This window comes from Stegostoma tigrinum, chromosome 38, assembly GCF_030684315.1.
Source record: "Stegostoma tigrinum isolate sSteTig4 chromosome 38, sSteTig4.hap1, whole genome shotgun sequence".
NCBI lineage: Eukaryota > Metazoa > Chordata > Chondrichthyes > Orectolobiformes > Stegostomatidae > Stegostoma > Stegostoma tigrinum.
This window is the reverse complement of record NC_081391.1, coordinates 6,364,799-6,390,842: the sequence shown is the minus strand read 5'-3', so window position 1 is coordinate 6,390,842 and position 26,044 is coordinate 6,364,799. Positions and strand designations below refer to the sequence as shown.

At 42.4% G+C, this 26,044-nt stretch overlaps 1 protein-coding gene across 1 annotated transcript in view; it reads left to right on the top strand.

The window, feature by feature from the left end:
- phf5a (PHD finger protein 5A) overlaps positions 1-26,044 on the top strand; it is a 39,046-nt gene that overhangs the window by 9,631 nt on the left and 3,371 nt on the right. The window contains exons 2-3 of the mRNA XM_048521492.2: positions 4,782-4,805; positions 25,702-25,868. Of these exons, the coding sequence (XP_048377449.1) occupies positions 4,782-4,805; positions 25,702-25,868 (191 nt within the window). The remainder of the gene's footprint in view (positions 1-4,781; positions 4,806-25,701; positions 25,869-26,044) is intronic.

Sequence of the window (26,044 nt, the reverse complement as noted above, 5' to 3'; positions counted from 1 at the left end):
CATGCACAGGAAGCTGTCTCAGACATGGGAAGAATGTGCCAACTCCACACAGGCAGCTGTCAGAGAGTGGAATTGAACCCAGGTCCCTGGTACTGTGAGGCAGCAGTGCTAACCACTGAGTCACTGTGTGGTCCGCTTGGCATGCTGTCCTACATTCATTAAACCAGAGCTAATCCACTGTTTTGAGAATTGTAGAGTAAGGGATATTACTGGGACATTCCAATGATACAAAGAATAATGAAGAATATATGAAGCAGATTTTTGTGGCACTGACGACTGCAGTTTTGCTGTATTATTTCTTGCTTTAAGGCTGCTGTCAGTCCGATTTTAAATGGCTCTAGTGCATTGGCAGCAGCGTGATTGTAGTTGATTTTATTTTAGAAAGCATGTAATTTAGCCGATTGGAGACTGGAGAGCAGGAGTGACCGGTGTCCAACCCTTAGAATCTCTGCTCAGATTTGTAACATTTTAATTGCGATGTCCAAACAGGGTCCGAGAGGCAAATTCAGACAGCGCTTCTGTTCATCTGTGGAAGCAGCATTTTTGATGAGAATTATAACCTCCTTAGAATCAGAGGACCTGGATTCCCTCAAGTGTCAGCCTTAAGACTGTTTATACATTTGATAAATCCCTGAGATTAAGGAATCTTTGCCATCCCTGGTCTTCGACAACCTTCACTGCAGCATATTCTAACTAGATTGCAGGAGAATATGGAGGAGTTTATCATGGGCTTGCCAGTCAGCTAAATTTAGAGTACTTCCCCACTCTCACCACTGCAGGAAAATCTCGGCCAGTGTTCCCATTAATTTTGCAACAGTGTTAGTTGGTAATGCTAGCAGATCTTGGTGTTCTGATTTAGATTTTAGTCACCAGTGAAATCCAAACTGGATTACTCTGAGGAAGAGAGAGAGAGTTGGAAATACCGCGGGCCTGTTTTGCACTGGGTGCAAGTAACTGCATTGTGGATAACTATTCATTTAACAATATTATTGACACATACTTTTCCTTTGTTTGAAGAGAATTGGACAACTTGGACTATATACTGCGATATGTGGAAAATGTAAACTTGTTCTGCAGGAAGAGTAGAAAAGCAACAAATTGTTTACACAGTGAGTCTGCAGAACTTGAAGTTACAAAGGGATTTGGGCTCCTGGTACATGACTCTGAGAAAGCTAGTATGCATGTGCAGTGGGCGATTAGCAAAGCAAACGGAATGTTGTCGTGTTGCAAGGGAATATTTTACTGAATTGGACGAGGCATTGGAGAGATCGCATTGAGAGTACTGTGTACAGTTTTGGTCTCCTCATTTTAAAAATGAGCATACCTGCATTAGACACATCTAAAGAAGGTTCACTCGAATACCTGGAATGAGGCAAATATTTTAAACACAAATATTGGACATATTGTGTGCATATCCATTCATTCCTCAGAATGAGAGATGATTGTATGAGATGTAAAATCCTGAGGGGACTTGACAGAGTGAATGCAAAAAGAATGTTTCTCCTTGTCATAGAGGAACGATCAGAATTAGGGGAATAGTATAAAAAGAGGTTTTCCCATTGAAGATGCAGATGAGGAGAATTTATTTTTGAACGTTGTGGGGCGTGGAGTTGCCTCCCCCAGAGGGTGGTAGAGTAGGGTTGATTTAATGACTATTTTATAAGGCAGAGGGAACTGTATTTTTTTTAATTGATAGGGGAGTCAAAACGTGTGGTAAGTTGAGACCTACGTTCCGTCCAGATTTTTTTCTCCATGAAATTCCAAGGCCCATGAACAGTACTGACTTTTGAAACTGCAAGTCAATGCTAAGAATAGCGTTGCTACCCCAATCAATCAACATGGGCTCAGAGGAGTCTGAAGTCAGTTGAGTCTGAAGATGTGCAAGTTAGGTGGTTTGGCCATGAGAAATGCAGGGTTGCAGGGATGGGGTGAGGTCTAAGTGGGATGCTCTTTGGAGGGTCAGTGTGGATTTGATGGGTCAAATGGCCTGATTCCATGCTGTAGTGATTCTATGAGAGGCTATAGTCAGGTCATCTGTGATCTTGAGCCAAATGGCCGTGCCCAAGTATCAACGTTTGTTCCTTGACCAAGTCAAATTGGCAGGACTTAATGGTAAGGTCCTGGGAGTGTTGCTGACCAAAGAGGTCTTGGGGTACATGTTCATAGTTCTTTGAAGGTGGAGTCACAGGCACGTTAAGTAGTGAAGAAGGTGTTTAGTATGCTTGCCTTCAGTGGTCATTGTATTGTGTGTAGAAGTTGGGAGGTCATGTTGCGGCTGTACACGACATTGGTTAGGACATTTTTGGAGTACTGTGTTCAATTCTGGCCTCTCTGTGATAGGAAAATGTTGCAAAACTTGAGAGGATTTGGAAAAGATTTACAATGATGTTGCCAGGGTTGGAGCTATTGGGAGAGGTTGAATAGGCTGGAGCTATTTTCCTTGGCGGGTCGGAGATTGAGGGATGACCTTTATAGAAGTTTAGAAAATCATGAGGGGCATGGATAGGGTGAATAGACAAGGCCTTTTCTCCAGGATAGGGGAGCCCAAAACTGGAGGAGCAGAGGTTTAAGGTGAGAGGAGAAAGATTTAAAGAGGACCTAAGGAGCAACTTTTTCATACAGGTGGTGGTGTGTGTATGGATTGAGCTGCCAGAGGAAGTGGTGGAGGTTTATACAATGACAACATTCAAAAAGCATCTGGATGGGTATATGAATAGGAAAATTTAGAGGAATATGGGTCATGTGCTAGCAGATGGGATTAGGTTGATTTAGGATATCTGGTCAGCATGGATGAATTGGAACAAAGATCTGTTTCCATACTGTAAAGCTCTATGACTGAGTTAAAGCTAGTGAATTTCCCAGGGCTCTGGGTAAGAGCAATGTAATGACTAATTGGGTAGTTCTTGCAAAGAGCTAGCACTGCCATGATGGGTTGAATGTCCTTCTGTGTTGTCATTCCTAGACTAGGCGGAGTCATTACCTCATTCATTCAGTTTTCTTGAAATGCAGTGTACTTTTATGTTGTTCTTCCGGGTTCTGTTGGAGAGGATAATTGACACATTGTCATTGTGCACCATGTTAAACAGGAACTCTAACACTATGTTGAGAAGGAAATAATGGAGGTGCTTTCTTCAATGGATATCTCTCTCTTTGCTGGAAGGTGAAGGATACTCAAAAAAAAAAACTTGCTTCTCTGCAAGCAGTAACTTCCATCCAGTATGGAACTCTATTTATCAAGCCATGTTATGTACTGTATGCGTGGACTTCACAAGCTTCAAAATCTCCCCTCCCCCACTGCATCCCAAAACCAGCCCAGTTTTTCCCCTCCCCCCACTGCATCCCAAAACCAGCCCAGCCTGTCTCCGCTTCCCTAACCTGTTCTTCCTCTCACCCATCCCTTTCTCCCACCTCAAGCCGCACCTCCATTTCCTGCCTCCTTGACCTGTCCATCTTCCCTGGACTGACCTATCCCCTCCCTACCTCCCCGCCTCTCCTCTCCACCTATCTTCTTTTCTCTCCATCTTCGGTCCGCCTCCCCCTCTCTCCCTATTTATTCCAGAACCCTCTCCCCATCCCCCTCTCTGATGAAGGGTCTAGGCCCAAAATGTCAGCTTTTGTGCTCCTGAGATGCTGCTTGGCCTGCTGTGTTCATCCAGTTTCACACTTTGTTATCTATGTATGTATGCGTTTGTGACACTTTTACACATTAAATAATCTGATGAAATATGTGCCGAGCCAAAGGATTAACTGATAGTCTGTTGGAAGAACTGGGTTTTTAAGAGTATTGCAGGATGGCTAAAATTTTCTAGGATGGAATTCTAGAATACAAGGTCCAGACACTGAAAATAAAGTTGCTAACTTTTATGTGAAGCAGAAGGGATACAATAAGAGGCAAGAGTCAAAACTAAGATGTGGGAATTGTGGGGCTTGAAGCAGTAATGGGGGGGGTGGGGGGGTGGATTTAATTTGTGAAAACAGTTCCATCTGCTCTCTGTGCCCAGCCTCATTTTAGATGTGTCCATCAAACTTAGAGTTAAATTTCCTCCATTCTAATGGAATAGATCCCAGTTTTATAGTATCTCCTTGTCTCTAACAACAGCCTAGTGAAACTGCATTTAGTTCTTGTGCCTCGTGTAACATAGCTAAAAATATAACTACAGTGAGGCAGCTGATGTTGTATAATTTTAAAGCTGTAACTTTTAGGAGGTGTTAAGGAACTCTGAGGTAACTACAGTCATCGCTGAAAGTTCAGCTGAGGGCCTGGTTCTATACACCCTTTCCTCCCCCATCCCCTCAAGCCATTCAGACTTGACTGCTAAGACCCAAACTGGCAGTCTTCAGTTTCAATAATGTAAAGCTTTTTCTTGCTGCGATACAATAATCCGTGTTATAGCGAGCAGGCCACAGCTTCTCAGCCTTGGGATTTGGTCTCCTCTTTTCCTTGTGTGTATTTACTTGTATAATTGATACTGACACCTTGTGTAAAAAGTTTATCACATGTGCTGTTCTACCCGTAGGTCACAGATGTGAGGGAGGTTACAATACAAATAGAAATTTTCCCCAGGATGAGGTATTCTACAGTTTGCTATTTGTATTGATGTAAATAAGAGCAGGGATATTCTCTCTCTTCACTCCCTGCAATGGTCCATTAGTTGCCTGACTGAACTTGTACCCGCTAGAAAACGTCCCTGATATATTTCTCTTACTGTCTTGCCATAAAAATACAATTGTATTGCAAAGTGTAAGCTCCAACTGACTGCTTTTTTTCCTTTCTTTTACAGCTATTGGGCGATTGTGTGAGAAATGTAAGTATTTTTGTGCCTTGGATTTTTATAACCATTTTTTCTTTTTTTTTTGCAGTCTGCTATCCCTCTGCATGTTTTTGCCTAATTGGACAAGTTGGCAAGTGGGTGACTGGGCCTTTATGGTTTTAATGAGTTTGTTTCTCAGACTTCAGGAGAGGACAAAGTGCTCAGAAAGCAAAAGGCACAGCTTCATGTTCCAGGTCGCTGATCTGGCATAAATCTGCTGAAGGTTTATGACAGCCGTCGGTGACCCAGATCATGAGCTGTTAACAGTTCTGCCTGTTGATTTTTATTTTAATGTTAAAATTCTGTTTTACACAATAATAGAAAACTATTTAATGGGCTCTCATTATTGGCTCATATCCCCTGTATAGGGAAAAAAAAGGTACTGAGTTAGTTTTAAATGTGGCAAATGTCTGTGGGGTGTGGAAAGATTCCCAGCAGGTCCTGAGGGAATGAAATGTGCTGATGTGTTGCTTTTTAATGAAGGGCTCAAATTTTACAACCGCAGAAACACTTAGACACTGTCAAATACAAAATGTATTTAATTATCTCTCCAACTCCCCTTATCACACCCAAAAGTCCTAGTTTTCAAAAATAAGAGCCCTGAACATTGTGGCTGTTCTCAGTGTTCCATTGCTTCACTCCCCAGGCTGCACTGTCCTTTGACTCTGCTGTATTTTTTTTCAAGGTGCCTACATTGTACTGCACGTCATGACCCTATAATCCCTCACCAGGTCTAGCCTTGCATTTTGTTCTAGACAATCCTGGCTTTGGGGGTGGGGCGGAAGGAAGGGAGTGTTTTGTATTTTAAGGCCACTGCCCAACATTCCTAGCCCTCTTTGTAATGACCTAATCCTCTTTCTCCCTGTTTCCTATTTGTTACCTGTCATCCCGTTTCATTCCCCAAATAATGAGATAGTGCAAAGATAGGTTAGAGAATCCAGCACCAAAGCCATTGGAAAGCAGGCAAGAAGCAATTGCGGGAAGAGATTTATTGCTGTAACAAGCTCCATAGTGCAGCCAGTCTCTTGTGATCTTCACCACCATCCCCTTCCTGCAGTATTGCTAGCTGAAACACTCTCCTTTTACTGTACTCTGCTTTCTAGGAGCTTGAGTTTACAAATTTCAAAAATCCAAATTTTTAGTGCCCGTACTCTAGGTTATACACAGCCCAGTCTTATCTGTTACTCTTTTGCTTACCACCTGTAGCTGCTGTACTTCTCCATGTTGACATCAAGGTTCTCCTTCTTGGTTACACTTATTTCTCCCTCTATCTCTATCTCTCCTCCCTTTCCTCTGTTGTAGCTGACTTTTGCATTTTCCTTTTGTTGAGGTTGAAATGGCTGTCGCCTTGGAGCTGTTTCTCTCCTTGCCCAATTATTTTGGTGTTGTAGTTGCCATCTTTGACTCTCAAGGACACCTTGGTGCAATGAATGCTAGAGTGACCAGTGAAGGCTATGTCTCAAGAATAAGTATATTTTGGGGGACGGGGGTAAAAGGAAACAGGGAATATAAACAGAGGAGCAGAGTGTTTAGTCAGTAAGGGTCCCTAAATGGTCACATTTGGCCTAGGCATTTAATGTACTGTGACCTCAAACACAGTCAGTGACAGGAACTCTTGAAAGCACACTGCCGTGGTTTGCTCCTCAATTTCTGCTGTATATCCTCCATGACTCTTCTCTACCGTAAGTAGCAGTCCTCTGTCTGTTTTTATGCCCCACCCCAACTCTTTCTTTTGTCTTTCAACATCTTCAAAACCTACTTGCTTAACTGTGCTCATTTCTGCCTCCCCTAACGTTTCATAATATTGCTGTCGTCTCAGCATCTACCCTGCAAAGCCCCCTCAGTGTCTACTGCGTTCCTCTTTCTCTTCACCCTTCTACCCCCTCCTTGCTCCAGTAAAACATTGTGAACTTTCACTTAATATCTTCTATTAAAAGTAATTCAATTTTTTGCATGATTTTAAATGAATGCTGATTTTCCTGACTTAATCTGTTAAGATGTTCTTTTTCTTAAGAAATGTCCCAATCCAGATGCTGCTTCTGCTTGAATGGGGTCCGATAAAATGTTCTTTTTTATTGCAGTTACTCTTTGTTTATGGTGTTAATTACACTTATTGAATAATGTCTGCATGGTATTTTAGCTGAGGCTGCATACAGCTGAGTTTGCTCAACCTTTTTTTTCCCTCCCTCCCAGTGATTTGCAGCTCTGGCTGAAACTTGGTACTAATTTTTTTACACAATAGTCAAGTCCTGTTACTTATTTCTTGGGGTTAAAAAAAATGATTAGGACTGCACAGTTAATGTTTCAATTCAGAATACCACAGGATGATTACTTATTTACGACTGATACCTTCAACTGTCTGTGGAGAAGCATTTTTACTTGTCATTTCTTTTGATGTGTTCTAGCATTGTCATGGGACTTCAGTGTTGGCTACTTTCGTCCCTGCTTTATCTAGCTGCCATCTGTCAGGCCTATGTCATTTCAAATTGAAATTGTACTGATAGCTAGTTGCTTGAGTGGAGGGAGGGACAGGAATTTGCAATTGAACACGGGCAGAGCTGACGAATGGGAAATGCTATGGCAGATTAACTTTAAATTGGACAAGTGAGAGATTACCTGCTTCAAAGCTTAAATGATCAAGCATAATGTTTGCAAAATGATGATTCAGGAGCCCAGTGCACGTCACTTAATACATAAGTTTATATAGAATTTAAATAGAAAATAGGTGCAGAAGTCGGCCATTTGACGTTTCAAGTCTGCACCACCGTTCAATATGATCATGGCTGATCATGCAATGTCAGTATCTCATTCCTGCCTTCTCTTCATATCCCTTAATCCGTTTTGCCACATGGGCCAAGTCTACTTCCCTCTTGAATATATCTAACAAACTGGCCCCAACAGCTTTCTGTGGTCAAGAATTCCACAGGTTCATTTGGCAGATGGCTAATGTAAAGTTCCGGGGGACTGGATCACACTGGGAAGAAGTTGTACTGAATTTTAGTCAGACTTGGGGAGATAACAAAATAGTGATAATATCACTAGACTAACAATCTAGAGGTGCAGATTATTGCTCTGGGTGAGGGCATGGCTCAAATCCCACCATGGCATCTGCTGGAATTCAAATTCAGTCAATAAATCTGGGATGTAAAACCAGTCATCAGTATTGGTGACCATGAAATGACCACTATGCCATAAATGCTGATCAGGTTCACTGTCTGTCAGAGAAAGAAATCTGCCATCTTTCCCCAGGCTGGCCCATGTATGACTTCAGACCCTCAGCACGTGGTTGACTCTTAATAGATCTTGACCCCTTCAGAGGGAAAGAATTAAAGGGGAAGAAAAATTATCTGTTGTAAGGTATTCAGTTCTAGGCACTGGAGATGATGCATCACAATCGGACCAGAATGATACTACCAGGAGAGCCGAATCCTAAGAATGGATTGTGTATGGTTGGCTTTTAATCTGTTGAGCATCAGACAGTTGAGGTGTTTCTAACATTTTTAGAGAATAAATTGAGAGAAACTGCTTCCTCTGACAAAGAAACTCAGAATGAGGCAATATGCTTTCGAAATTAGAACTGGACTGTTTTAGGAGGGAAATCAAGAAATGAATTTCATTCCCAGACCTGTAGATATATGGGCTGTTCAGCCTCCAATTTGAATACTGACTATCGAAGAGTACAAAACTGAGATTGAGAGATGGAATGTCAGGCCAGATGGCATTAATTAAATAATGGAGCAGCGCTGAAAAACTGGATAGACTTTATCTGTGCTGGAAATTGAGGGACAAACTGAAAGCTTGTAACAGTCAGATTAGAGCAAGTAATTTATGCTAAAGGTTTGGCTCAACACTTAATGTTTCATTATCCTTTCAGCTAAATGTTAAAGATAGACCCAATCTGCCCTGATCAATTGTTTAGCTGAATGTTGAACATTTTACTGAACATATTTTTTTTAAATGGACTGGAATCTCCGTGGAATATTGGCCAAATTCCTTCAATCAGTAGCACAAAACAGAGCACAGTCATTTTAATAACTAGATAATTAATGTAATACTGATGGTGCACCCACAGTGAGTTACTTGGTACTTGAAGTTTCAGAAGTGATGTTATGCTACATAGGTGCAAGTCTTTTGTTTTGGACCTAAGCCTGCATTGCATTTTACTAAGACAAAACAAACTGAGTGGCCTTCTTGCCAAGTGTTGTTGTCCCATGGGTAGTGGCACGTCTTCTGGTACATTACTGAAATGATTTGTACCGAGCAATCTCAACTATTGGCATAACCGCAGAGGGCTACAGCTCAACCTGGCCCTTATCTTCACACCTGCTTATCAGTGTGCACAGATACACAATCCTGGTTCATGGCACTGAGATTGAGATTTAGCATTCTATTACTGCTGCCACTGTGACTAAAGATAATTGCTGTATTGTAATTGGATTTATTTAATGTACTGATCGAGCCAAATACACTGTTCAGTTAAAGCAGTCTCTTTTGAATTTGTGTTGCTGTTATAAATTCTCATTCTCATACCTGTAAGAGTATTTCTGACAGAACTGGTTAATGGCACCCTCCTATCTGTGCTGCAATGATTCCACATGGCACAGGGACACTGACAACATTTACAGTGAAGTTTATAGTACAGCAAATTGACAGTAAATGCAGACTCTTAAAGGTTGTAGCAAAAATTTAATTTGTTCTTGTGCTGCAATTTTAATGTATGATAACTATTTTTGGCGATGTATTTTTTATTGTTGGGATGTGGGTGTTGCTGGCTAAACCAGGATTCATGCTTGTCCATAATTGCTCTCAGAAGATGATAATGAGCTGCCTTCTTGAAAAACAGCAGTCATGTGATCTAGGTACGCCTAGAATGCTGTTATGAAGGGAGTCACCGGATTTTGACCCAGTAACTGAAATAACGGCAATATACTTCCGGGTTAGACAGGTGTGGGGTGCGGATGGAAAAAATACAGGTGCTGATGGTCCCTTATATGTATTACACATCTATTTCTAGCCTATACTAGTTAGGAATTTGGAAGGTACTGTCTCGGGATTCTTTGTGAGATGTTGCATATGTTATGAAACATAGAAAGCTAGCCCACAATTACTGCAGGTAATCAGGAAGGCCAACAGAATGTTGGCCGTTATTTCATGGAAGTTGGAGTATGATAAGGGAATTCTTACTGCAGATGTACAAGGCACTGGTGAGACCACATCTGGAGTCCTGTGTGCAGTTTTGGTCCCTTTATTTAAGTTTTAAGATATTGTTTCATTGGAGGCAGTTCAGAGCCAGTTCATGACATTGGTGTCTGGTGTTTAAGGATTGTCTTATGAGCAAAGATTGAACAGGTTGGTACTTGACTCATTGGAATTTAGAAGAATGGGAGGTGATCTCATTGAAACATATAGTCATTCCTCCGTATCTGCATGGTCTCCTGAGAACCCCTGCAAGTAACAAAATTTGGGAGTGCAGAGCACATGTTAAAGTAGGTTAAAAGCATGGATATGTGATTTTCTTTTTCCCCTGCAGATATTGATTTTTTATTTGTTTTTAGCACAGAGGTGAATTCGTGATTTGTGATTTTTGCAGATACAGCAGATTTACTTAGGATTCTTAGGGGGCTTGACAGGGTAAACGCTGAGAGGAGTTTCCCCCCCTCAGAGTCTAGAACCAGAGAGCATAGTCTCAGAGTGAAGAGGCACCAAGTTAAGACTGAGATGAGGAATTTTCTTGAGAGTTGTGTCTTTGGAACACTGGCACAGAGAGCTGTGGGAGCAGAGTTCTTGTGTACGTTTAAGGCTAATACAATTGGATTCTTGGTCAGTAGGGGAATGGGGGTTTAAGGGGAAAGACCAGGAAAGTAGACATGAGGAGTGTCAGAACAGAAGGACCTATTAAATGGCAGAGTAGGCTCAGGAATCCTGTTCTTATTTCTCATGCTGCTGGTGCTCACTATTTCCATTGCATGTCAGTGGCAGAGAGTGCGAATTTCGATTTTAGATGGGATACCAATCAAGAGAAAACCAAAAGAACTGCGGATGCTGTAAATTGGGAACAAAAGTTCTGAGGGAGGGTCAGCAGACCCAAAAAGTTAACTGTGATTTTTCCTATCCTCCTCCCACCCCCCCCACGGCTGCTGCCAGACTGGCTGAGCTTTTCCAGCAACTTCTGTTTTTGTACCAATCGAGTGAGCTGCTTTGTCCAAACTGTGTTGAGCTTCTCGAGTATTGCTGAATTTGTACCCATCCAGGCAAGTGGAGATTGTTCTAGGAGTGCATTTTGCGAGGACACGAAGATTAACTGGCTGTTTTTCATTGAATTAGGGAATGAAAAGACAATATCCGTATGCAATTATACTGCTATGTTACACAAGCGCGCCCTTTGGTTTTCTTGGTCCCATGCTCTGGAACTCCTATTTTAAGCTATTCCTCAAAACCTATGACTTCCACTGAATTTTTGGTCATGCTTTTGTCGTCAGATGTGGATGACACCTATCTCCACCCACTTCCCGCCACCAGGTTTATTGTTAAAATCAACTCTGGCAATCACTGCTGGAACAAGGCCCCTGCCAGCTGGAATAGTTCAATTTGTAATATTTTCCTGCAAAAGAATTTGAGTCCTACAGTATGTAAACGGATCCTACGGTCCAACTTGTCCATGCTGATCAAGCTCCCCAAACTGAGCCAGTCCCACTTGTCTGACACATCCCCCTCAATCTTTCCAAATGTCTTTTAAATATTGTAACTACCTGCATGCACCAGTTTCTCTGTTAACTCATTCCACCTAATGAATAATCCTGGGTTTAAAAAGGTAGTACAGTCACGATGTCACGAGAACAGCATAACCAAAAGTTCGGGTTAATGCTGTGAGAGTAAAGTTCCAAATTCTACACCTAGTTGAAGGAGTTAGTGAATTTTCAATTTGGATTTGAAAGCTCGTCTCAGCAACGGTGACCATGCTGGCATCGCCGTTTGTTGTAATCTGCATCAGTACTATCCCTTAGGGAATGAAATCTGGAGGCATTATCCTATCTAGCCTACTACAGGTCCAGGCACTGTGTTTGACTCTTATCTGTAGTAATGGCCAAATAAGTTGCAGAGTTCAAGGACAATTCTGGAGAGCAACAGATACTAGATTTGCCAATGATGCCCACAAACGTTGTACCTGACCGGTTTGAGTGTGGGGGAGTTTTATATGGTTTGAGAGGTGAGCTTTAAAAAGAACAAAGTCGTGACATAATCAGTTAACACTGGAGTTGTGCCTCAGCCATATCTCATTCTGGGCACCACTCATTAGACCCTTTTGGGCCAACTTGTCCATGCTGACCAATTATTCTACATGAGTTCCATTTGGTCAACATCCCTCTCAAACCCTTCTATTCATGTACCTAATCAGATGCCTTTTGAATGTTGTAATTATACCAGCCGCCTCCACCACCTCTGGTAGCTCATACCATACACACCACCCTCTGTGTGAAAAGGTAGCCCTTCAAGTCCCTTTTTAAATCTTTTCCCTTTCACCTTAAACCTGTGCCCTCTAGTTTTGGATCCCTGTAGCCTGGGGAAAAGACCTTGGCTATTCACCCTATCCATGTCCCTCCTCATTTTAGACCTTTAGACCATATGACATAGGAGTGGAAGTAAGGCCATTCGGCCCATCGAGTCCACTCCGCCATTTAAATCATGGCTGATGGGCATTTCAACTCCACTTCCCTGCACTCTCCCCGTAGCCCTTGATTCCTTCTGAGATCAAGAATTTGTCGATCTCTGCCTTGAAGGTATCCAACGTCCCGGCCTCCACTGCACTCTGTGGCAATGAATTCCACAAGCCCACCACTCTCTGGCTGAAGAAATTTCATCTCATTTCAGTTTCAAATTTACCCCCTCTAATTTTAGGCTGTGCCCCCGGGTCCTAGCCTCCCTGCCTAAAGGAAACAGCTTCCTAGCGTCCACCCCTTCTAAACCATACATTATCTTGTAAGTTTCTATTAGATCTCCCCTCAACCTTCTAAACTCTAATGAGTACAATCCCAGGATCCTTAGCCGTTCATCATACGTTAAACCTACCATTCCAGGGAACATCCGTGTGAATCTCCGCTGGACACGCTCCAGGGCTAGTATGTCCTTCCTGAGGTGTGGGGCCCAAAATTGGACACAGTATTCTAAATGGGGCCTAACTCGAGCTTTATAAAGCCTCAGAAGCATATTGCTGCTTTTATATTCCAACCCTCTTGAGATAAACGACAACATTACATTCGCTTTCTTAATTACAGACTCTACCTGCAAGTTAACCTTTAGAGAATCCTGGACCAACACTCCCAGATCCGTTTGTACTTCTGCTTTTGTGAATTTTCTCACCATTTAGAAAATAGTCCATGCCTGTATTCTTTTGTAAACTTCCATAAGGTCACCCTTCAGCCTCTGAAACTTCAGGGAAGATAGCCGCAGCATATTCAGCCTCTCCCTGTAGCTCAAACCCTCCGACCCTGGCAGCATCCTTTGTAAATCTCTTCTGCACCCTTTTCAAGTTTCACAACATCCTTCCTCTCACGTGAGCACACCCTTCGGTTTTCTTAGTCCCATGCTCTAGAACTCCATTCATGTATTTCTGTCTTCCTCTCCTGTTTTTAAGCTATTCCTCAAGACCTATGTCTTTTGCTGAATTTTTAGTCATGTTTTTGTTGTCCGATATGACCTAGTGGGTAGCGCTGTTATGGTCAAGTTAGAAAACTGGCTTCAAATTCCACTCTGGGACCTATACATGCAAATCAAAAGCTGACATTCCAGTGCTTTACTGAGTGTGTGCTGCACAGTTGGAGTGCTGTCTCTTGGTGAGATGTTAAACTACAGCTCTATCTCCACTCTTGAGTGGATGTACAAGATCTCCCATTTCAAAGAAGAGTGGGGGTTATTCACCCTGTGTCCACGTCAGTACTAATGCCTTCGTATTACTGAAACAGAATATCCGATCACTTATCACGTTGCTATTTGTGGGATCTTAGTGTGAGCAAATTGACTGTTACTTCCTAGATTACAGCGGTGAATACACTACAAAAATACTTCATTTGGTGTAAAGTGTTTTGGTACTCCTGTAGTTGTCAAAGACCTATGTAAATGCAATTCATTCCCTTATACCTTTGATCACTTGCACTAATATTGAATGGGGTCTAATGTCACATTTAATCTGAACATTTCTTGAAGCACAGTGAAAAAGCTTTTCTATGTTGTCCAACACTTTTCTGTAGTTGGGAACTTCACAATATTCCTGATAGCATCGCTGAATTAGAGTGGATGTGATCAATGGAGTGATCATGATCCCAAGAAAGTCAAAAGAACTGTACGTTAACCATTTTTATTTTATTTTTGTTTTCTAGTTTCCTTCCTTTTCATGGCTCCTCTCACCTTCCTCTTCGGGAATAGATAGGACCAGAAAGCACCAATTTGGCTCATCTGACTGTTGCAGAGTTCAAAACCAGAATGTCTTTGACTCTCTACGTGGTCATTTGATTTTCTTGCTAAATACTTTCCCCAGTTTCCTCACCAAATGAAAGATTTTATCAGCCTTGAGTACCAATCTGGGCACACCACTCCAGACCCTTGTATTTTGTTCTAGATGGGGGTAAAGTTAAAACCCTCCATTGTTTTCTGTGAATACCAGAACATGGTGAGAGAGAAAAAAGGGCTTGCATTTTTATTGAACCCTGTGCGACCGCACCCGCCAAAGCATTTTAAGTCAACGAAGTACTTTGGAAGTGGTACTGATGTAATGAGGAACTGAGGAAGTGTTACCGGACCTGAAACGTTAACTCTGTTTTCACCTCCACAGATGCTGCCAGACCTGTTGAGCTTTTCCAGCAACTTTGTTTTTATTTCTTTTTATCTGCTAGGTTAATTATTGGTCAGGGATAAATTGGCACATTGGTTTCATGTGTGACAACTGCTGATTTGTTGGTGAAATAAAAAATAGGAAATGCTGGAAACACTGGATCTGGCCAGTTTTACAGAGACAGAAGCAGAGTTGATATTTCCGGTCTCTGCTCACGTTCGCTGCAGTGTCTTACCAACCTATCAGATCTTCATGAGATGGTCAATAGAAGGCATTGCTGTATTACTCAAGTCCTGTCTTGAGTTGAATTCACAAGTTTGTGACTTCAGGTGGGAACCGGGACTACTTTATTTCCTCATCTCCATATTGATCTCTATTAAAAAATTAACTTAAAACTAACTAACCAGCTTAACTCGACCTACATTCAACCTTGGATGCAAGCTTTGTGTGTGGCCTATTCACTTGCAGGCCTGCCTCTCACGTTTTGCGTGGATATACGCATACTTTACAGATGAGAACCGACTGGACCTTCAAGTTAGCATAAAGGTAACATCAACCTTTCTGACTTGCGTTAGTGCTTCTATATTGATGATCAGTCATAACTATTTACTCTTTATTAACTCTTCCAATATTTTGTTTATTGTTTTGACATCCACTGTTGAGCTGGTAAGACTGTTCGTAGCTGAACTGTTGAGCAATACCATCTATCAGACAAAATCTTAAACGAGGTCCCTGTTTATCCTCCCCAATATACAGGAAAATGTCATTTGAAAGACTTGCCGGAGGGTTCTTCTAGCCTCCTGGGTAACACTTGGCCCTATTTCTTTTTCTTTGAAAAAGAGAACAGCTTTCTTTTATTTGGGGGGGAAAAAACCACACTGATTATCTGGTCAGTCAGCTTATTCTGTTTGTGGAACCTAACTGTGAGCAAATTGTGTGCTTGCATTTTAGAATAAGTTATTGGCTGTGAAGTGCTTTAGGATGTCATGAGGATGTGAAGGGTACAGTATAAATGTAAGTTCGTCTTTCCCTCCCCCACTCCCCTCCTCTCATTGTCTAAAGAAATGGGTTGGCAATCTGCTTTAGCTTCTCTGTGTATTTGACTGTTTGGTGAGTAAGTGTTTCATTTTCCTTTATTGTCCAGAACAGAGAGGGAGGCTAACATTCTGAAGATTGGACCGGGAAAGTGTTATTATGTTTTTGTGATGCATTCCAAGTCACTAGCATTTAGTGAACAAAAACAAAACTTCATTCAAGCTAGCAGTGTTCTTGTTTTTCTAAGTTCCGTCATCTAATTACTACACAGAAAACTCGATTCACTGGTTCCTGTACCATAGCCAGATAGATTACCATTTCTCTTGATGGATGCAATTGAAGCTCAGGCTGACTTTGTGGAAAATCTGGGCTGTGTTCCACTGTTATAGCATCAATCTGCGGGGATTGAGTCTGTCCCTTGAGTAAATGTTTCTTTTCGAAATCAGCATTGGCGTTGGCTGGCAAACAGTCTGCCTGGCACCAGAGAGTGGGTATATGTGCCATGGGAATCCAGGCTAGAAAGATGGTCCCACAGGCAGAGGATACAGACGGACTTTTTTTTCCTTTTTGCTTTTAGTGGATGTAGAAGCAAAGAGCTGACCTGAGTTAGATCAGACTGTACCATTTCCTCTGCATTCTTTTTATCTTCTGTCAGCCATTGGCTCTGCTCCCATCTCATGCTGCAACCCCTGACCCCTCAAACTACTGATGCAGATACTGTATAGCTTTGTCTGTCAAAATCAAGGTCATTTTCATTTTTGTATTCTGCACCACCACACCCCAATCTCCCATACTCTGCGATCTCCCTGTCAATCCGTCATTCCCCTCGCACCTATGGTTGCCAACTGCTTCTATCTGTTCGCCTCGTAAACAGCAGCCAGCCATTATCCCATGCTGTCTCATTTAGGGCGAGCAGCTGTACAAACCCTACTGCTTTCACATAGGACGACGCTGTAGACCTGCCTTTAGTGCAGCAATCTCCGGTAAATGAGGCAGAACCGGTCTGCTGCAAGCTTCTGATCAATTCAGGAGGAGTTAACCTCCTCAATTACTGTGAACCATTACCAGCAGAGAAAGCTACAGAGGCGGTTATTTATACAGGGGCAGGATAAAACTGGAGGGGGCGGGGTGCAAATTGTGACCCTTTGCATACCTGCCTTGTCATCTGTCTCATGTTTTGAAGGATAGAAATGGAGAGGAAAATTACAACAGAATAGAAGAGCCAAGTGCCTTAGCAGTAAATACTGGGTGAAGTCCCTTGAGTTTGTACCACTCCCATACATGAGGCTTAAAACTACAGATACATTACAAAGGAGTCCAGGGTTAAAGACGATAGAAGGGAAGTAGATGTCACAATCTTATCAAATGGCAGAGCAAGCTTGAGGGGTCACGTGGCCTCCACCTGCCCCAAATTTGTATGTTCACTTATTAGCTGCTTCTGTGAAATTTGAATATGTGGGCCCAGGGTAGAGTCAGCTCATTTCTAGTTCCTTGTAAGTGCTATTTGTGCACTCGAGAGGAGTGTTGGTTATAAATTTCTTCAGGCATCTTGTGGATTTTCAGAATGTGCACGTAGCAGATTTCTGAAAGCACAATTCACTAAATCAAGGTATGTGGAAATTACAACGAGCAGATGCACTCCAGATGTTGATCCCTGCAGGGCACTGTGTGTCAAAGGAAGAAAATAAGTGCAGTTTTTGGTGCTGTACACATTTTCTGATTGACTGGAAAGCCTTCAGGGGCAATTGCTTTTTGAACTGCTGTGTGGATAAAAATGGTAGCCTCGCTGCATCAAGCAATAAGATGAATGACCATTTAATTATTCTGGTTGAGAGAAGAATGTTAACCAGGACACCAGGCACAGTTGCTCAGTGCTGTTTAGTTTCATACATCCGTCTAAATGGACAGACTGGGCCACTTATTAACCCCTCTCTACCACTGTTACCTTTTGGACGTTCACTGATGAAGGATTGCAGGGTCGGCAATGGAATATACAAGGACAGAAACCAGAGTGTTGGAAGCACTTGTCTGTTCTTTGATGGAATTGCTGTAAGATATGCTTTTGACTCTTTAAATCAGAGGAGTGAAGAGGAAAGAAAAAAAGCAGTATATGTTAAAAATACACGCATTGACACTCGCACAAAGAAACACAAGTATAACCTGTTTAAGTTGTAACAGGAGATGGTTTTTTTTTAAATTTATCTATTTCTGGGTTGTGGGCATCACTGGCTGGCCAGCACTTATTGCAGTCCCTAGTTGCCCTTGAAGATGGTGACAAGCTGCCTTCTTGAACCGCTGCAGTCCATCTGCTGTGGGTTGACCCACAATGTTGTTAGGGAGGGAATTCCAAAATATTGATTCCAGCAATAGTGAAGGAATGGCCACCTATTTCTACAATGTGGAAATCCCGGTATTGGATTGGGATGAACCAGGTCAAAAATCTCATGCCATCAGTTCATAGCCCGACAGGTTTCATTTGAAAATGCAAGCTTTTGGAGTTCCACTCCTTCCTCGGGCGTAGTGAGAGAGAGAGAGGGTGTAACTCACAGAATTTATAAGCAGAAAAGTAACAACCCTAAAACTGGCCATCTCATGTTGAATCTTCAATCATTTAGGAAGGAGACTACGGATTAAAATGCAAAATCCTGATTCCTTTCAAGTCATTGTCGTAAAATAATTCAAGATTTTATCAATGTATACAATCTCAGGTCAGACAGTGCGTTTTAAGTATGAGGTCTTGCTCAGAATCTGTCTATTTTAAACTGAGGTAAGGTTTTTTTGAGTAAAACAGAATGTATCTATAGCTACACAGACATCTTAGATGAAATAATTTGTGTGTGAGTATGTAGTGTGGTGGTCTACCTGTAGTAAGACATGAATCCAACATCACAATTGAGGTGGACCTCGTGTGTGGAACTTGGCTATCAGCTTTTGCTGAACAGTTTTGCTTTGTATCTCAAAGTCCATCTTAGAGGCCTTACGCTCATACTCATGCATACGTACGCACTTGCGCACGCACACTGTCAAGTTCACATGCACACTCTCCTCTTCGCTCGCTCGCTGTCTTGTTTTCGCGCACACGGACATGAACCATTTCAGCCAAGATGTATTTCCAAGTCAGAATGGCAAATAGCTTGCCTGGGTGGAATTCCTGTATATTCTCTGCCCTGGTTGTTCTAGATGGAAGTGGACGTGGGTTTGGAAGGTGCTGCCTGAAGATCTTTGGTGAATTCCTGCAGTGCAAATTGTAGGTGGTACACCCTGTTGCTGCTGAGCATCAGCAGAGGGCGTGGATGCTTGTAGATGTGCCAATCATACAGGCTGCTTTGTCCTGAGTAGTGCCGAGCGTTTTGAATGTTGGGGCTACAGTCATCCACGCAGGTGGGGAGCATTTCATCACATTCCTGACTTGTGCCTTGTAGATAATGGACAAGTTTTGGGGAGTCAAGGAGCTGTCTTACTTGGCGCAGTATTCCTAGCTTCTGACCTGCTCTTGTAGCCAGAAGTGTCACTGACATGAGATCAATAAAGGAGACATGAAAAGGCATATATTAGGTGAAAAATGTCTGAACACCTGAAGGTAGTATCGGCGTCAAGACCAAAAACATTAAGAGAGCAGACTTTGTGGGCCATCTTCTCTTGGAGAAGAGAAAGCAGTTTCCAGACCTTTGGCACTGAGCAACTTGTGAGCACAAGTTCTGAGAAGGCCTTTTACGTGGATGTGTCATTTTTGGGGTTAAAATCTCTTTTCAAAAACAAAATACTCCAGTATTAGGGAAGTGCCTCATTAGAAGAATTGGCTTTTAGTTTTCATCTGATGAAGCAGCTGACTGGCCTGTAATTCTCTGTAGCATGTGCTTATCAATTCTCTAGTGTTCTGTTTGTTTAGCAATACTGCTGATGGAAACAGCAGTAATCTGGCTGGCTGTGGAAATCCTTGGAATGCAGCAATGGAAAATTCCACTCTTTAGGTGAAGGGGCTTTTTTTAATGTACATTTAATGAAAGTTGAGAAACTCTGCCTAGTTAACAGATCATTGAGAATCTGTTAACACAACTTGCCATTTATTCTGTGGATAAAGAGACAAGCAGCTGGTCTGCTCCAAGACCTCCAAAGTACCTGAGTCTAATCTGGATTTAATCCATCAGGTGGCAATGCCCTGGTAACACAGTTGAAGCTAGGGTATCACCATTTTGATAAGAGAAACCTGTATCCTTCCACTGCATGTTCGTGGATGGCCTTTGAATCAAAAAGTTGTTGAGTTCAGCCTCCACTCGGCAACTTATTGCCAGAAGTGTACTTTCATTAAGTTGAGATGTTAAACCAACATTCCTTCAGCATTTTTGGCCAACATAAAAGATGTTGTCATGTTAGTTCTATATTTTAAAAAAAAGTTCTCATTGTTCTTCCGTTGTTAATGTCTTAGTTTAGATTAGAAACAGGTCCTTCGGCCCAACAAGTCCACACCGCCCCTTGAAGCATCCCACCCAGACCCATCCCCCTATTCCCCCCACATCCCTGAGCACTACGGGCAATTTAGCATAGCCTATCCACATAGCGGGCACATCTTTGGACTGTGGGAAGGAACCGGAGCACACGGAGGAAACCCACGCAGACCCGGGGAGAATGTGCAAATTCCACACACAGTTGCCCGAGGCTGGAATCGAACCCAGGTCCCTGGCGCTGTGAGGCTGCAGTGCTAACCACTGAGCCACCGTGCCACCCCATTAGCTGAGGCCATTAGCTGGAATTTATTGTTTGTAGGATTTTGCTGTATGGAAATTGCCTCAGCTTGTGTACATAATATAGCCTTTTCTTTGGCCATGAAGAAATTCTGGCAGTCCCAAAGATGTTAGATGTGCTTTGTGCCTTCTCTGTTCCTTTCCTGTGTATGCACTTACATGTTTGCAGATTGCAAATGCCCTGAGGCACAAGCCCCATTGCAGTGGTCCAGTCAGGCAGGTTGGAGACTGGAATTTCAATCTGACAAGTTGTTTCCATGGATGCCGGTTGCACCCTCACTTGTGGTGAGCAAAACAAATTTAAAGACAAAAGAAGCAATTTGGAGAAGCAGGGCTTAAAATGCAGGACAACATCAGAGTTGCAGAGAATGACTTGCAAGTTGTGATTGGATCTTGTGGGGGTTTTAAGAATTTAAAAATTAAGGAGCAAAGAATGACTGAAGACTGTAACCAGTTCCTGAAGGTCCTCAGAAGTACTAGCAGCCAGTGCAATAACTTTTAATTTGACCCAAGATTTGATTTAATATGAATGAACAGCAAGTTTCTACAGTCAGGAATGAGTTGCTTCCATGGGTTGAAGAATCGGATTCAATCTTTCAAGGAGCTGACATCAAACATGATGGATTGAATGGCCTCTTGGTTCATTCTGTGAACCAAGGGGAGTGAGACCAACTGAGAATTGTGTCTTGGAATTTGAAGGAAAAAGCATGTTGTTACTTGGGACTGATTTTGAACTTGTTTGATTGGGTTGGCATTATGAAAGGAAAGTGAATCGTTTCCAGTCTTGTTCAAATTGTTTAAAATTATTTAAATTCTTCAACTGTTGGAATCAACCTAAACATGTAAAAACTGCAGATGTTGCAAATCTCAAATTTAGAAAGGGTTGGAATCTTCAGCCCCTGTCTTTGACTTTCTACTCTGGTCAGTAAGCTTAGCACATGCTTTCCACTGTAGTCCCTCAACTTTAATAGCTCACTCTTCGATAGAGAATTTGAACACGTTGGATTGAAACCTAGGGTTGGGAGGGCATGGCAGTGTGGGTTGTATTCTGCAGAAGGATTCACAGTCTTTGTTTAAAAACCAGGAGACTGTGCCCTCTGTTGTGTTTTTTTTTAAGAAAGAAGAAAATTAACTTCTTTTAATCAACCTGTTTTGACGTTTTATGACAGACCTCTGGGTGGGTGAGACTTGAACCAAGGTCTTTGTGTGGGCTATCGGACCTTACCCCATTCAGCTATATTTTCCAGTTTTCAGTCCGATTTGACTGGTCTCTTGCTGCCTAAACTATTCACCCATTATTTGTTTTTGAGCACTGCCTTTTTACAATGGACCAAGGTACTTCACAGAGGTATTTGAAAACCAGAATTTAGCACTGAGCTGCCAATAGTGAAATTGGGGCAGATAGCCAAAAGCTTGGTCAATATGAGGAAAAATACATATAAAAAGCAAACTAATTTTATGCTTTCTTCTGCAATTTTATGTTTTAAAAAAAATCATTTTGCTGTCTCAAATGATTTGTAAATGGATTATGTGTAATGTCCCACCCTGCTTTCCTTTTAGTTCTCTACCTTTTTTGAATTTCTGTTGTCTGTCACTTATTCCAGCCCTGACAGGTTTTTTACACATTGACTCATCTATTCTCTGCACAGATGTTAACCAACCTGATTTCTTTCCAGTTTATTCTGATTTGTTTCTAATGAGTCTGTGGTTGCCTGTTTCTATTTTGTACACTTTTTTTGGAAGATAAGCACCACATTTAGCCTGTGTCATTCCTGCAGGATTTATCAATATTTGATGGATATGCACTCAGTGTCTTGCTTGGGGTATTTTCCTCACAAATTTACTTTGAACCTGTACAAGTTGATGATAATGATTTTGGCTAACTGCTGACCACGTGTTGCTCACACCTTTACCCACTGGACATTCTTTGGAAGTTATAATTCAGAATATCGACTGATTTTTGCTCTGTGCACATCTAAGTGAAATGGTGGCTTTCCTGCCCCAACTAACAGGGTGGATGAGCTGATACAAGTCAGGATTATGGAAAGGTTTGATAGACTGCCTGTAGGTAAGGTGATTCCACTTGCAGGTGAGGCCAGAGTTACAGGCCATAAGTGCAAATTAACTACAAATAAATCCAATAAAAAGTCGGGAGAAAACTTTTACCTGGAGTGTGCTGGGAATATGAATGTTGCCACTACATTGGAGTGGTTGAGGCAAATAGAATACATGCAATCAAGGAGAAGCTAGAAAAAAGCTATTTTGGGAGGATAACAAAGTGTGGAACTGGATGAACACAGCAGGCCAAGCAGCATCTCGGGAGCACAGAAGCTGACGTTTCAGGCCTAGACCCTCCTCCACCCTTTGATGAAGGGTCTAGGCCCGAAACGTCAGCTTTTGTGCTCCTGAGATGCTGCTTGGTCTGCTGTGTTCATCCAGCTCCACACTTAGTTATCTTGGATTCTTCAGCATCTGCAGTTCCCATTATCTCTGATACTATTTTGGGGCGATGTTGAGTTTGATTGAAACCCAAATTCATGGGTTTCAATGAAGAGTGGGAGGAGGTTCATGTCAAACATGAACACCAGCATTGACCTTCTTGAGCAAGTGGCTTGTTTGTGTTTAGCAAATAGCTTGGTGCAGTATCGTTCAAAGGGAATTTCTCACTAACCACAAGGATGGGTGGCTGTGATTACACCAAGTACGCTAATTTGAATGTACGTCAGGTACAGAGTAAATGTACTTTTATATTTACGTAAGACATAGACACTGCAGTTACCAAGGATATAAAATAAACGTAACTATCTAAAGCACTCACTATTTTAATAGTTACCATTTTGACAACACATGCACAAAAACCTGTTCATACGTTGTGCAAATGTGAATATTTGAGTTCACTAGCTAACCAGTCGTGGCAGGGTTCACTTTTTTGCTAATCAGCAATTGAAAGGAGGTAGGTATCCAATTAGCCCATCTCTAGTGACTAGACCAGTGCTGTCCAATACTTTAGAGTGTTATAGCAGTGTACTGAAAAAAAACTCTACATGTTACTTTACCTACTCCACCTTGATTTCTGCATTCAACCCCCAATCCTTCATTATAGAATAAGCTTAGCTCTGTGATAATATTCAGCTGCTGGTCAAAGGGTCTTTGTTCCAAGCCCCCAGCGCAGAATTTGAGTATATAATCTATAACGTTGCATTTTTCTGGCACCTTTTGCCATTGGTGGATGATCCAAGGCTCTTTGGAGGAATGCAGTAAAATAAGAATTGCCACATGCCCAAAGATGATAGCTACATGCTGCTCCCAATACTAAGTGTTTGGTCAAAGATGTTCAATTTTATGAAAAGAGAAAAGGAAGATGAAGGGACAGATTCATAGGAAATTCCAAAAGTGTTGAGATAACAAGGTGTAGAGCTGGATGAACACAGCAGGCCGTGCAGGAAGGCAGATGTTTCGGGCCTAGACCTCCCTTCAGAAATGGGGGAGGGGAACAGGATTCTGAAATAAATATGGAGAGAGGGGGAGGCGGATAGAGGGCGGATAGAGGAGAAGATAGGTGGAGAGGAGACAGACAGGTCAAAGAGGCGGGGATCAAGCCAGTAAAGGTGAGTGTAGGTGGGGAGTTAGGGAGGAGATAGGTCAGTCCAAGGAGGGTGGATAGGTCAAGGGGGCTGGATGAGGTAAGTAGGTAGGAGATGGGGGTGGGGCTTTAGGTGGGAGGAAGGACAGGTTAGGGAGGCGGGGACGAGCTGAGCTGTTTTTGGGATACGGTGATGGGAGGGAAGATTTTGAAGCGTGTGAAGTGCACACTGATACCATTGGGCTGAGGGTTCCCAAGCGGAATATAAGTAGTTGTTGTTCCTTTGGGTGGCATGGTTGTGGCACTGCAGGAGGCCCAGGATGGACATGTTGCCTGAGGAATGGGAGGGGGAATTGAAATGGTTTGCAACTGGGAGGTGCAGTTGCTTGTTGCAATCCAAGCGTAGATGTTCCGCAAAGCGGCCCCCAAGCCTCTGCTTGGTTTCCCCGATGTAGAGGAGGCCACAGAAGTGCTCCTTTTTTTTTTGTCATGGAGGTGTGTGTGTATACACTATTCCTTATTCTGTTGATTTGGCAAGGCCAGCAGTTATTATTAATGATCCAAAAAGCTGAAGGCACAGTTAACAGGCATGAAGTAAACCAACTGGGTGGACACCTGAAGCCAGTGTTGAGAACTTCATTATTCATTCAGGGTATGCGGTTTTGTTGGTAGGCCAACATTTGCTCATCCATAATGTCCATTAAGAAGATGGTGGTGAGCTCCCACCCTGAACCATTGCAGTCCGTTTGGTGTAGGTAACCCCACAATGCTGTCAGGGAAGAAGTTACAGGATTTTTTTAATCCCGCAACACAGTAACAGCAATGTATTTCCAAGTCAGAATAGTGAGTGGTTTGGAAAGGAGCTTGCAAGCGGCAGTTTTCCCATGTGTCTGCAGCCCTTGTCATCTTTGGTTGTGGGTTTGCAAGGTGCTGACTGAGGAGTTTTGGTGAATTTCTGGCACATTGGAAGGAGTTACAAATGTGGCCCATTTCCTGGCTTGCCTGACATCTTCCACCATCTGATACGCTTGAATGCATCCAAAAATCTTCTGTCATTGTACTAGCTCACTTTATTGCAGATGTGGTATTTGGAGAAGAATGGACGGATCTGGTTTCCTGGCTAATGTTTATCCATCAACCAATGCCATTAAGATGGGCAAACTTACCATTATCTCGTTTGTACAGCTTTGCTGTGTGCATGTGGACTGCCAGGTTATCTACATAATTAATGCATTTCAAAAGTAATTCAGTCATTGTAAGCACTTTGAAATATCTTGAAGATCTGAGGTGGCTGACTTGCTCGCCAAGCTGGCTGGGTGTTGTTCAGACATTTCGTCACCATGTTCACTAACATTATCAGTGCAGCCTGCGATGAAGTAGTGTTATTCTACTCGGCCCGCAATTTATCCTGTCCAGTCCGTTATGATGAGTAGTGTCATTTCCATTTTTTTTCTTAGAACAAACCCAAAAATCATACGACTGGACAGTATAAATTCCAAGCGGAGAAGAATGGCCTTGCTGGTGCTGTTATCTAGATGGTGACGAAACGTCTGAATGAGAGCAAGCCAGCTCGGCGAGCAGGTCAACAACCTCTCCCACAACCCAAACTCCAGATTGTTGCTAAAAACCTTAATCTTGACAATCTGCTGCACAGGCTAATACTTGTTCTGTGGTTACTTTTTTCTGGTTGCCTACCCCTTTTAGGTGATGGCAAGTGTGTGATCTGCGACTCCTATGTCAGGCCATGCACTCTGGTCCGTATCTGTGACGAGTGTAACTATGGGTCCTACCAGGGCCGGTGTGTGATTTGTGGTGGCCCAGGCGTATCTGATGCCTATTACTGCAAGGAGTGCACTATCCAGGAAAAAGATGTAAGTTTGAAACACCTTTTCTTCTAAATCGAACAAAGTGTAACAATCAAATCCAGATCAAATAGTTCACAAGCCGGGAATGGAAGATTCAGGATGTAAAAATAGACTGGAAAGTCTAGGATTTCTTTCACTGGAGTGTGAGGTGTCGAGGGGTGACCTTATCGAAGTTTATAAAA